At 32.4% G+C, this 13,031-nt stretch overlaps 1 protein-coding gene across 6 annotated transcripts in view; it reads left to right on the top strand.

The window, feature by feature from the left end:
- LOC128224758 (uncharacterized) overlaps positions 1-9,869 on the top strand; it is a 38,866-nt gene extending 28,997 nt beyond the window's left edge. For all 6 annotated transcript variants that reach the window (XM_052934778.1, XM_052934782.1, XM_052934779.1 and 3 more), the window contains 6 exons: positions 1,594-1,653; positions 2,052-2,177; positions 2,772-2,854; positions 3,717-3,844; positions 4,510-4,633; positions 5,348-9,869. In XM_052934778.1, coding sequence (XP_052790738.1) covers positions 1,594-1,653; positions 2,052-2,177; positions 2,772-2,854; positions 3,717-3,844; positions 4,510-4,633; positions 5,348-5,469 — 643 coding nt within the window. In that variant the 3' untranslated portion in view covers positions 5,470-9,869. The remainder of the gene's footprint in view (positions 1-1,593; positions 1,654-2,051; positions 2,178-2,771; positions 2,855-3,716; positions 3,845-4,509; positions 4,634-5,347) is intronic.
- Positions 9,870-13,031: the final 3,162 nt, after the last annotated feature.

Below are 13,031 nucleotides of genomic sequence, written 5' to 3'. Positions count from 1 at the left end.
TTTCGATAAAAAAAATTGACCCATGGGCTATTAAACTCTGGAAGCTTTGTTACCAGCTTTTGAACGTGCCCTGGGGTTGGAAATTTTGGTCCGCCTACATACGCATGAAAGACACTTTTGATACAAAATCGGTTTCAGAAATTTCTTATATGGACTGCAAGACACAGTCATGTAGGAAAAAATAGGCAAATATGAATATCAGTTATAAGCGGAAATGAAATATTATTCATCCATGGACAAAATGCAAATTTATATTGTATATATATATATTTTTGGTATATTTTGTTTTTATATTTATCTTTTCCATCCTCCTCTGACAGGTCATGCTAAGATTTTTCTATATCCTTCTCCAGTATTAATTTTATATAAGTCCCAGCATTCTCCTCATATACAGGGACTTGTAAAATATAATGACGGACTGATTGATTAGAACTTTGTCCAAGTTAACAACATGGTTAACGATATCATTCTAAACTTTTAAACATGTAATAATTGATGATTTGCTCATTATAATATGGAGATAAAACAAAAGTTAACAACCTGATTAACGATAGCATTGTTCAGAAATTTGTTAAAGTTAAAAATGTGATTAATGGCACCGTTGTTAACTTAAAAAGTGAAAATGTTGATTAACGATATTATTGTTCACAACTTTGTTAAAGTTAACAATGGGAAAAACCCCTAAAAAATCATGGCCTGTATTAAATACCTCTCTTTCATATTCTTTCAGTTTTCTTCGTTTTGTAGACCACTTTCTAGTACTTCCCATTCTACGATATCTCATTGTAGTTAGTGTTTCACATTCTACGATGTCTAATTGCATTTAGTTCAACCCTTTTCCACTATCTGTACTGATAGTCACCACAAATATGTGATTTATTAGAATTTGTAGACATAATTTTTTATTCCATGTGTTTTAAAAAAAAAATATTGAAAAGAAAAAAAATAATCTTGGAATTGTCTATATATTACTATTATAAGTCTCCATAATTTGTGATTTTTTTTAGTAAGATTAAATCTGACTTTCAATTGGTAATTTTTCAGGGAGGAAATAAAAGTTTAAATAAACATTTTCTCAGAATCATCTTTGTACTATTTCTATTAGCCTCCAAAGAGTACATAAGTTTTTAGTAATTTATGATTATCTTTTATTTGGTTTACTTAAGCTTTTAAAAAATAATTTACTTAGGCAGAAATGAATGTTTTCTTGGGAAAATTAAAATCATTTCAACACCACCATCTTTTTTTTGCACAATTCTTTTTTGTATTGAATGTTTATTTTATTTTTCCCATTTAAAAACATGTTCAATTCAGTGTCACAACTTTAATGGTGATTTAGAAATGAATTATTCTGATTTTAATTTTATTAAATAGCATTAATACTTCTGTAAACCATTTTTGTGAATATCAATTTTCAAAATTAAATTCTTGAAAAAACAACAACTAATTTTAACATACTAATATTTTCAGTCCTTTGAATGTCAAAGCATGTTGCACTGTGTTTTTGAATACATGTTTCAATTTCACTATTCAAATTAATTAGATAATTAATGTAAACATTTTTTAAGCCTTCATTTTTCTTGTTTTTTCCAGGCCAGAAGATACAGCAAATCTCAAGGTCGTTGCCACCACCAAGTCCCTGGCAAAGAACAAGTAGGTTATTAACTTAATAATTCATGGGTTGATTGTTTATAACTTTTCTAAGCAAACAACATGCTTAACGATACTGTTGTTAACTTTTAATGTGAAATGGTTGATGATAAAAAAAAATGAAAATAAATTATGCTCATTAAAATATTCTATGTATTTTTTTTTGCAACCTGATTAACGATATCATTGTTAACTTTTAGATGTGAAATAGTTGAATACTGCTAAAACAACACAGTAAGCATTCCTGCTTGCCTCAATATTCGAAAGGTTCTAAGTATTTTAGCTGGTCCATGCGACATCGAGCCAACTGGTTTTGACTGTACTTTTTATTATGCACCTTACATGAAATAGGTTTAGACAACCGTATTTAATACAATTTAATCATGATTTATCCAATTAAGGCATGGTTCAAGTGGGACCGTAGTGGAAAGCCCGCCATTTCCGCCGCTGTGCTTCCAGATAAACGCCCGACCACCCGCGGGATACCTCTACTATTTCGCATACGGGCCTGATATGAACCCAGACAGGTACGGTATTATTTTCTATCAAGTTTGGCTGGTGTACTTTGCTCTATGATTTTTCCAAATTGACTAGGAAAAATAAAAAGAAAATATAGTAAAAAACTTATAACCATTTGTAAAATTTTCCACATTGACTAGGAAAAATAATAAAAAAAATAGTCAAAATTAAAACCAAAAGTCATATCTATATTGTACCTTTTTGAGGTAATATCATTTCAATGCGTTTACATGAGTTATAATGTATATTAATCTTGTTAAAACAGTCGAACTTGGTTGGCTCAAACTCCAAGGGACTTGGGGAAATACCTCAAGCCCTGAAAAATTCGAGCCGAACGGGAATGCTTTCCTTTAGTATAAAGAAATCGGTATTTTACATCCAGTTTGAGCCAACAAGGAACTCGAGCAAAGCGAGTTCCAGCCAACGGGGTTTGACTGTTCACATCACTATATCATACTGTAGACACATGACTATAAGTCTTGAGCTTCCATACTTAGGCGCATCAAGGAAATGCCGATGAAAATCGAGAAGAAATTCTTAATACAACGTTTAAATTTCAAGGTGTTAACCTCTTGAATGCTAAAGTTTTTGTTATGTTTTAGACTGAGCAGCTATCTGGGTCATGACGTTACGTCTCGTTACTGGGGACTCTTGATGGGTTTCAACCTCGTCTTCAACAAAAGAGGTCAGTAGATTATTGGAGAAAGCTTTAACGAAATTCAATAGATAACAACTATGTTTTTATTTTAACCTTTTAACAGCTTCTTCATTACTATAGATTGCTGAAATTTTGTGAGTATTTTATATGAAATTGGGAATAAATCATGACGCGTACAAACAAATAGCAAAAGATTAGTTTACGATGTTTGCCAGTACTAAAATGATGGTGTTACAAATTTTACAACATGCTACCTGTCCAATTTAACAGATATTTTAGAAAAAGTACTTCATGATATTAAGGCCAAAAAAACTTGCTAGATTTTCATCCATTTTTTTTAAATGGGGAAGGGAGGGGTGCATATACATGTGTTCATAGATGAACCATGAATAATGATTATAACAAATATCCTTTTTTACACCTGAATGTTATACATCAACACCGTCAAATGCCTTGACAAAACTGGACCGATATGCAAATTCAGACCTTAGTTCAATTTTTTTATTTGAGTCGATAAATTGGCGGCGGAAAAAAGAGGGCTGTGATGTTCTGTTTCAACATAACAGTGATAGTTGACCTAGATAATTTTGCCTAAAATGGTGTAATACTCTTTAAAAACAAAACATTTATCTCTAAATGTCGGATGAGCTTTAAAGAGAGGATTCAGTTTGTTTAAGAAATTAGCGCCTGCAACTTCCAAATATTCAGGTGTTTTTTTGACAAATGCATAAATTCGCCTATTGAAAATGTTGAACTACCAAAAAAACAATTTGTAGTAAATTTAGCATTGTTTGCAATACCATAAAACATATTCTTTGGTATCTTTCCCACCACACCAGAAATATGAAAGATACTTGTAACAGTTTATCATTTAACCTTTCACATGCAGGAACCAGTGTGGAAGCAGGGGGATTTGCCAACTTGGAGTTCAACCCTGTACGCTCTGTGGAAGGCTGTTTGTATAAGATTACCTCTGACGATCTGCGCATCTTAGACAGTCGTGTAGGCTATCCTCAAGTGAGTTTTTATGCCTCAAACTATTGTGAGGGTGGGGTTGGGGGGGGGGGCCAGAGGGTTTGCCAACATGGAGTTTAACCCTGTACGCTCTGTGGAAGGCTGTCTGTATAAGATTACCATGATGCATCTTTTATTTCTTGAATAATGTGCCTAGAATCAGTGAAAGAATCGCAAAATATTGTGGTTCTAAAAGTTACTGATCTTTTATTTATTGACTGCTCTTTCATAGAACAGCACTTATGATAGTTTCCCCTACCAAGTACAGACGGCGGGCGGCGTCCAGACTATGTTGTCAGAGCAATAATTTTAGATGCATTTGTCACATCATCACCAAATTTAATCAGAATGTGTATGGGTATAAAATCTCAGACATGTTCGATAACCAGCCTCGTTGTCTTAGTCACTCTAGAGTTATGAATTTCATATTTACAGTATCCGCTCACTAAATTTGGCTAGCATACAAACAATTATCACCAAACTTTGTGTCCTAACTATAGGACAGGCGTTTTTGCAAAAGTTGGCACTCTTGTATATTATTCAGCTTTTGAAGGAAATGTTGTACACCTAGATTTTACTTGACATTTCATGCACAAAGAGTTCTGGCCCTTGATTAGATATCATTAATTAAGTTTTTACCTATCATTATTATTCTTTCTACCTTTCAGCACTATGAGCATGTGATGTTACCAGTCTGGATGTCTAACAGCAAGGAACCAGACTCTATGGGTGTGGCCCAGTACTGTGTCCCTGCCCTCATGTACATTGCCCAACAGAATTGGACTGAAACAGGTACCAGTAGGGATGCATATAGTGTTCTATTTATAGAAAATTCAGTTGATTTGGTCAGACTTGGTACTGTGTCCCTGCCCTCATGTACATTGCCCAACAGAATTGAACTGAAACAGGTATCAGCAGGGCTGTAGTGTTCTATTTATAGAAGTTTCTGTCTATGGGTGAGGTCAAGTACTGTGTCCCATCCCTCATGTATATTACCCAGCAGTGGTTGACTGAATTAGGTACCAGTTAGACTGTCTCATTCTATTTATTGTAATTTTTGCTGAGAACAAAATTAATGCCACATCTTATTTTTGTACCAACCACTAGCGGATTTAGAGGGGGGCGCATCCGGCGCGCGCCCCCTCTACAATCGTCAAAGTTTACTTTTTATGTCAATTTAGGAGATAAAAAATAATAAAATACGCCCATAATACATCATTTCCTACTACCAATTGTTAATTTTTCTTGATTGCTTAACCCCCAATCCATATGCAAACAGTTTATGCCATACACTTTCGGTTCAGAGGGAGGGGTGCATGTCAAAAGGTTGCCCTCCTAAGCTACGCCCCCTATAACGTTGATTCCTGGATCCGCCTCTGCCAACTTTTATTGTAATGACAGTTCACAATGCCCTTTTGAGAAGAATATTTAAATTGTTCTCAATTTAGTTACAGTTTCTGTTAATAAAAGACGGTCTATAACAAAAAATGTGTTTTCTATTTTCAGATCAAACTCTGCCTTGTGACTATGCACTATCACAACTATTGAAGAGCTCTGATATGCTCACCCCAGCCTACAGAGAGTCATTGGTTACCAAGACAACACAACAACCCATTGCTGTAGCCTAGTTGCTTAGCTACTGTTGCTAGGCGTCTCAGCAGCCAATCACAGAAGCCTCAGTCAGCTAGGTGCTTGGTGGTTGTTGCTAGGCAACTGATGCCATATTTGTGCTTGGTGATTGATGCTAGGCAACTGTTGCTATCTTGGTGCTTGGTGATTGATGCTAAGAAACTCAGCAATGAATCACTGAAGTCAGAAAGGTACTTGATGACCTTTGCCGTGCAAATTTATAACCATTTGCAGTAACCAGTTGGTGTTTGGTGTTCGTTGCTAGGAAACCAACCAACCAGTGAACCTTGACAACATAGGACATATTTAAATTGTTTAAGAGCCATTGTATGTTAATAGCTATGGTATAAAAAATAATTGGATCACATTATAAAATGATGTGAAATAGATTATAAGTTTGACTTTTAGTTGAAAGCATTCATGTTAAATATTGCCTTAAAACACTTAAGAGTGTGTTATTTGAATATTAAAACTAGCTGTGTTTTTGGTGACTAATAAATAAAAAAAAATCCGAAATTGATAATATTACTACATTAATTAACAAATTCGCAAAAAATGATAGTTCGAAACTAACTTGATAAAAGGGTCCCAGAATGATTTAAGAGTTGATATTTCACTGAAACGTTTTTATTCATATCCATATTTGAGAAGATTTAAAAACAGAATCGCAATATATTTAAAACTCACATACTTTTCAAATGCTTGTTACAAACATTTTATTTTATTTTTATATGCAAACGTTAGATGGACGATTATTTAAAATATGTTATTAGAGTTTAGTTAGAAATTGATTAATGTATGCAGTAAATTAAAAATTATTCTGTATTCGTAATTTTAGCAGTTATAACAAATGTGCTTGTCCTTAGATAAACTATGTTTTTCTTTTTTATCATATAAAAATGAGCTTGTCCTTAGATAAACTATTTTCATTTGTCTTTATTTAATGAAAAATATAGAACATGCATCGCAGTATTTATTAGCAACCCATCAGTATTTAAATTTGTTGATCATTTTTTTAAATGGTATTTTATTGATGTTACTTTCATCAAAGAGTATATTGTACATAAGGTTGATTTGATCATCAAGTCATGCAGAGTTCTCAATATTTGCGGTTTAACTGTCTCAAATAGTAAAATGACTGACCAGCTACTACTTATTCCACTTGAAATACACTTATTTTCCCAAATTTGAGCTGGCCCAATACATGTAACCTGGAGTACACATAACTGGGTTTTCCGATGGCAGAACAAATAAAAAGGTGAAATTCAAGCTGTCCGGTTAGCGCAGTGGTTATGGCACTTGCTTCTCACCAAGGCGACCCGCGTTCGATTCCCAGCCTGGGCGCATGTGAGTTGGTTTGTGGTCACCAAGCTGGACAAGTGGGTTTTCTCCAGGCACTCTGGTTTCCCCAAACACACAAGACCACACTCTGGCACAACATCGTGCCAACGAGAATGACTTGGTATAAGTTATCAGAACTTCACAATTGTTGTAAAATATATAGTGTTTAAACTAAGCTGTTGAATTTAATGTAGCAGATCAATGATTCTGTTGTTTCCAAAGTAGAGTGTGTTTATTAAATCAGTACAATTTTGTTCGTACCGGTGAATTAGCTTGGGAAAACTGGAATATTTATAATTCCGGGCTTCAACTATTGCCATTTTAACCATCCAATTTTGATGGCACACGATTCTTATTCAGAGAACACTGGTCATGTAGACTCGATTTTATTTCGACTTGGTATTTTATAACCTGCAAGGAAACATTAAACAAGTCTACCTTTTTAATGTTGACTTTGGAGATATAACACGACATGTAACAATAATAATGCTGACGTTCCTAGTTAAAAAGTGAAAAGTAGGAAAATAATTATTGCGACATGTCATGTTATAACTGGCAAGTCACCATGACAGTTATAGCATGACATGTCGAAATTATAATTTGACAAATCTAATTAATAAGTGAAAAGATGGACATTATAATTGTGACAATTGTCCCATTAAAATTCGCAAGTCACCATAAGACAAATTCACTTGTTTGATGTTGACTTGCAAGTTATAACATGACATGTCACAACAATTAATTTGACGTACATGTATTTAGTTTATAAGTGAACAGGTTGACAAAATCATTGCCACATGTCATGTTATAACTCGCAAATTACCATGAAACAAGTTGACTGATTAATGTTGATTTGGCAGTTATAACATGACATGTCACAATAATTATGTTGACTTATCTTGTTAATAAGTGAAAAGATGGTCATAATTATTGTGACATGTCATGCTATAATTTGCAAGTCACTAAGTTGACTTTGTTTTTTTGAAGATGTCGATTTTGCAGTTATAACACAACATGCTAGTATGTCATTATAATTAGGTCATAAGTGAACAGGTTGACATAATTATAGCCATGTCATGTTATAACCTGTAAGTCACTATGAAACAAGATGATTTTTATTTTTTTGGAAGATGTCGATTTTGTAATTATAACATGACATTTGTCGCAATAATAAGGTAATAAGTTAACAGCTTGACATGATAATTGTCAGATGTCATGTTAAAACTCGCAAGTCACCATGAAAGCAGTTGACTTGTTTAATGTTGATTTGGCAGTAACATGACATGACATGTCACAAAAAAAAGGTAATAAGTTAACAGCTTGACATGATTATTGCGACATGTTGTGTATTAACCTGTAAGTCAACATTAAACATGTTAACGTGGCTACATGATCACATCATATATAGGTATATATGATATACTCTTTGTTACATTATAGAGTTGTTGTTTTTTAAATATTTCAGAGTTTTATTGATATTGTATTGTATTATATAGATAGAAATTGAAGATATATTTATGTAGATATATAATGTTTTATTTTCGAACATGTTTATAGATAGAAATTGAAAAATTATTTATGTAGATATTTTAAGTTTTATTTTCATACGTGTTATTATAAACATAGAGGTTATCTTATCAACGATTTCAAGTCATACAAGTGCTTGCTCCATTGACCATGACAATAGTTTTGGGTAGCATGTCACATGCTAATGCATGTATCTGACTACTGTGGAGTTGTGGATATGGTCGTTGATAATATGGCATAATAGGGAGTAACTTTATTTGGGTAATTCACTGTGATATTGTGATTAATATGATTTTGATCATTGTATGTTATTATAATGATTGGCGTCACGCGATTATTGTACATGACTCACCATTGTCGCCATTAGTTTTTGGTGCCCACTCGGTGAAATATACACGCTGTCCAGCACTTTTTGGCATGAAATAAGGGCTAATTTTAGGGATAAAAAAAATAAATTGTAGAGCTAATTTAGGGCTAAAATAAGGAAATTAAGGGCTAAATATGGTGGTTGTTAACATCATAATGGAATTACCTCTGCAAATTTAACAAGAAATAACTTAAGTACAGGAATGACATACACCAGGGTTACATTGTCTCAGCTGTTATTTTACATTAAAGACACATTAAACATGAAATAGTGAGTTTATTAGTTTGTATTTTCAACTGTTAAGGCAATTAGAGAAGTAAAATGAAAAAAAGTAGGAACTGACATTAAAAATAAGGGCCTTTTTAGGAATTTGAATTTTGAGTTTTATTAGGAATTTTAGCAAAACTGAAAAAAATTAGGAATTTTTAGGGCCACTGGACAGCCTGAATATATTATGGTCTTACACTGGAACAAACAATTATCTTATGTATGTATGTTTAAAGACCCAAAGTCAAGCGTTGCAGCTCATATAACATATTGCATTGCTCGTAATGTACGCAGGTTATAATTAAACTGCAGTTTAATCAATAACTCAAATTCATGCATCTATGTTTCTATATATATGTGTATGAACACTTGTTAAGGAATCAATTCTATATTATTATTTTTTAATGCTTAAATGTACAATAAATTTAAGCATACAATGTGAATATGTTTACTTTTTAACAGCAAACCAAGAGACTTTATGATATTTTCTTTTACATATAGCTGACTGTTTATTTTAATTTTCACCCATACATGTCAAACAGGGTTTAATTTATAATTTTTACAAATAGTATTAAATCAAGTCATATCATTTACATATATATATTATATATATAAATATATATACAGTCGAACCCCGATCACTGGAACTCCCTGGGACTGGCGAAAATACCTTGAGCCTCCGAAAATTTGAGCCAAGCGGGAATGTTTGGTTTTAGAATAAAGAAATAGGTCCTTTACATCTAGTTCGAGCTAACGGGGAATATGTATATACATATTATTTTTTTTCGAAAATTGTTGGCACAGTTTTGTTATTGTATTTTTGGCAGATTAAAACCTGTATTTTTAAATTTAAAGGGTAAAAAATAAGACAATAATTCAAAGGCCTTAAATATATCCCTCCCCCACCCCCCCCCCCCCCCCACCCCCCCCTACTTTTGTACTTAAACATATTGTAATTTGGTTGTATTACATTTGTACTATGCAATTTGCATGTTGAATAACTTAACATTCTAGTTTTGATGCTAGAAAATGTTTTGTTGTTTTTGTTATTATATGTTCTATGTTGTTTGAGATATATATTGCAATAAATGTATAAATTAACAACTCATTTTTTGGTATTATAATGACTTAGTGGTCAAAATAATATTATTTTTCAAATCTGCCATACATTTTTTTTGTCAATCGGAAATCAGCTGTGATTTTAATCAGGTGAATTGGTTGATTTAAACCGAGGCAGGGTCAGTAGACAAAATATAAGTTGGTTCAAGGGTTATTAGTATATGTATTTACCAAAATAAAATGGTTATACGACATTAATAGCATTAGAACATTCATTAGTTTTCCCGATAATGCTTCTAAAAACACTTATCATTATTTTACTCTATGATATCGAAATTGCAGAAAAAATTACAGTTATAGCATAAAAAGGTATATCGGTTTTAGTGGGGTTCGAACCCAGGCCCATAAAGTCAAGAAAAAAACTGCCGGCTAGTCTACACAGCCATGCAACCCCAATGCCGTAAATAATTTTCAATCGCATTATAAACACTTATGAAAATTGTGGTCTTCAAAGACGATATTTGAGCAAATATCAACATTTGCTGAAGAGTTCTAGCTTTTGGTATTTTTGTTTTAAAGCTCCTTATGATTTGCCACACTTTTTTCATAATAAAAAAGTGCATTTTGCAAACCGAGTCACTTTAACCATTACTAAATGTATAACTAATAAATCAATACTTAAATGTCATTAACTTCAATGTCAGCACACTCATTTTAATGGTATTATTGAAGTTCTTCTTTATCAAACAGTTTTATAGTTATTTGAAGTTTCAGCAACTTAAAGCTGCACTCTCACAGATTTACCGTTTTGACAAAAACAATTGTCTTCAAATAAGCCAATTTTTGCGTATATATCTGCAAACCAGTGATATAAGACTGCTAACAAAAGAGCAGATTGCAAATTTTCATAATTGTGTTTGTAAATTAATGTTTTATGGCTAAAAGCATTACTAACAGGTTAGGAAAAAATGCATAAAACATCAATATTTGATCTTAAATGTGCCAATCTGCGATCTGGTTTTTTTGTCAGCAGATTTATGTAACTGGTTCCCATGGATTTTCACATAAATTGGCTCCTTCGAAGACAAAAAAGGTAAAAAAAAAAGTTGTCAAAACGTTCAATCTGTGAGAGGGCAGCTTTAATAATCACATTATTTCAGTGCATGGGTTCAATATACTAAGTTTTCTGCATGTGATTGAATATTGAAAATTCTTAAACATTTGAAATAACTTTACATCTAAAATACAATCTTCTCTGTTATGTTATTTTCACTTTAATTAAAGTGACAATGTTATTCAAAATCATTACATACACATGCATAACAAACATACATTTCGAGTGATAAACCCTGAAATACTTACTTAATTATGCATTTATGGAAAATAATAACTAAAAGATTTACTTTTCAAATCGTGTTTTCTGCACATTTCTTTCAATTCAAACTCGCTATCCTTCATAAGAACCAAATTTGTTTTTAGACATTTATTCATCCCTTTAAGTTCATCAAAACAATATTATTAATTGTGGTAAATCTTATTTGTGAGTAAGAGTGCATCTTTAAACATTTGAAATAACTTGTTGAATTTTACATGTAAAATACAATATTCACTATTATGTTATATATGAATTCATTTTTATTAAATTCAAGATCATTCCCACCCTAACTTCCCATGCATTAAGATTTTTTATGTACTTGTACTATATCAAAAGAAATTGTGTTAATAAATTGCTGATGCGAGGGGGAAAAGTAGTTTAGAACAACCTATATTTTAGCCAATGAAATTGCAGATTTATTAAGAACAAGGCGTAATCATTATAAATTTCAACTTTCACATGTGCTTGCGGATGTAGGTCCACCTACTTCAACTCATCCAATATACATTCTTTGCGTAATTGATAATGTGTCAGCCAATGAGGTTGTATTCTAAATCAGTTGGATGACCTGAAGAAACATCTAAATGATTAAGAAGGGTTCGTTCTCAGGGTCACTCCGCCCATTCTTAACCATTAAGATATTCCTTCATGTCATCTAACTATTATTTAATCCAAAAAACTGCTCATTGTCATGTATATAACTACTTCGTTGTATAAACTTATTTAAATGTTAAACAAGGTTTACACTCTACCTAAGTGCAGGTGCACCAGTGCACATCAGGACATTAAAGTACTGATCAAGTACAGCATTACCAGTACATATTAAAAATGTAAAATCACTAGGTTGATTCAGAGTGGGTGGGGAGCACCCCCCGCCCCCCCAAAAAACAACAACAAAAAAATGAAAAAAAAAAATGTCCAAGTTAACTTCCATGTCAATATCAAAGAAAAAAAGTATGCATTAAATGTGCTTAAAATGCACCATTTCAGACTTGGAATAGTTAAAATTCCTTGGGGGAGTATACATTCAAATCCCCATGCAATTAATTTAAACTGTATCAAGTTAGTTTTTGAGGGAGGGGCGTTTGTCAAAAGGTCCCGCCCTCTAACGTCAATTCCTGAAATTGCCCCTGAGAATTATATATATATAAGTGATATATCTTAAATATTTAGACATTTTAATAACATAAACAATTCAATTCTTATAGATTATTGTTTTATTTCATAAACCTTTGTTTATTTGTGTTAGGTTTAAAACGTAATGAGGTTAATTCTTTAAATTTATTCACTCATGTTTTTGGAACAAAAATAGTTTTCCCAGTAATTCATCTGAAAACATTTCTTTTATTATTATTTTACTTTATATTAAATATCGAAATTGCAGAAAAATATACAGTTATAGAATCAACAAGTATAAAGCCAGTTCAGTCAAGAAAAAAATATAAAACCGACGCCTGAACCACAAGGCCACTAGGACTTTTACAAAAGTGGTAGATATTTTGACTTCTTAACAATACATTGGTAACATTACATGATAATGCCAGTCAAACAGTCACGCAACATCGAAGCTGTTATTAAGTGGTTATTAGCGTTGTTAACGCTAATTAAAATTGTGGTCTTCAAAG

Source organism: Mya arenaria, chromosome 17 (genome assembly GCF_026914265.1).
Source record: "Mya arenaria isolate MELC-2E11 chromosome 17, ASM2691426v1".
Classification (NCBI taxonomy): domain Eukaryota; kingdom Metazoa; phylum Mollusca; class Bivalvia; order Myida; family Myidae; genus Mya; species Mya arenaria.
This window is presented reverse-complemented; position numbering and strand designations above follow the sequence as displayed.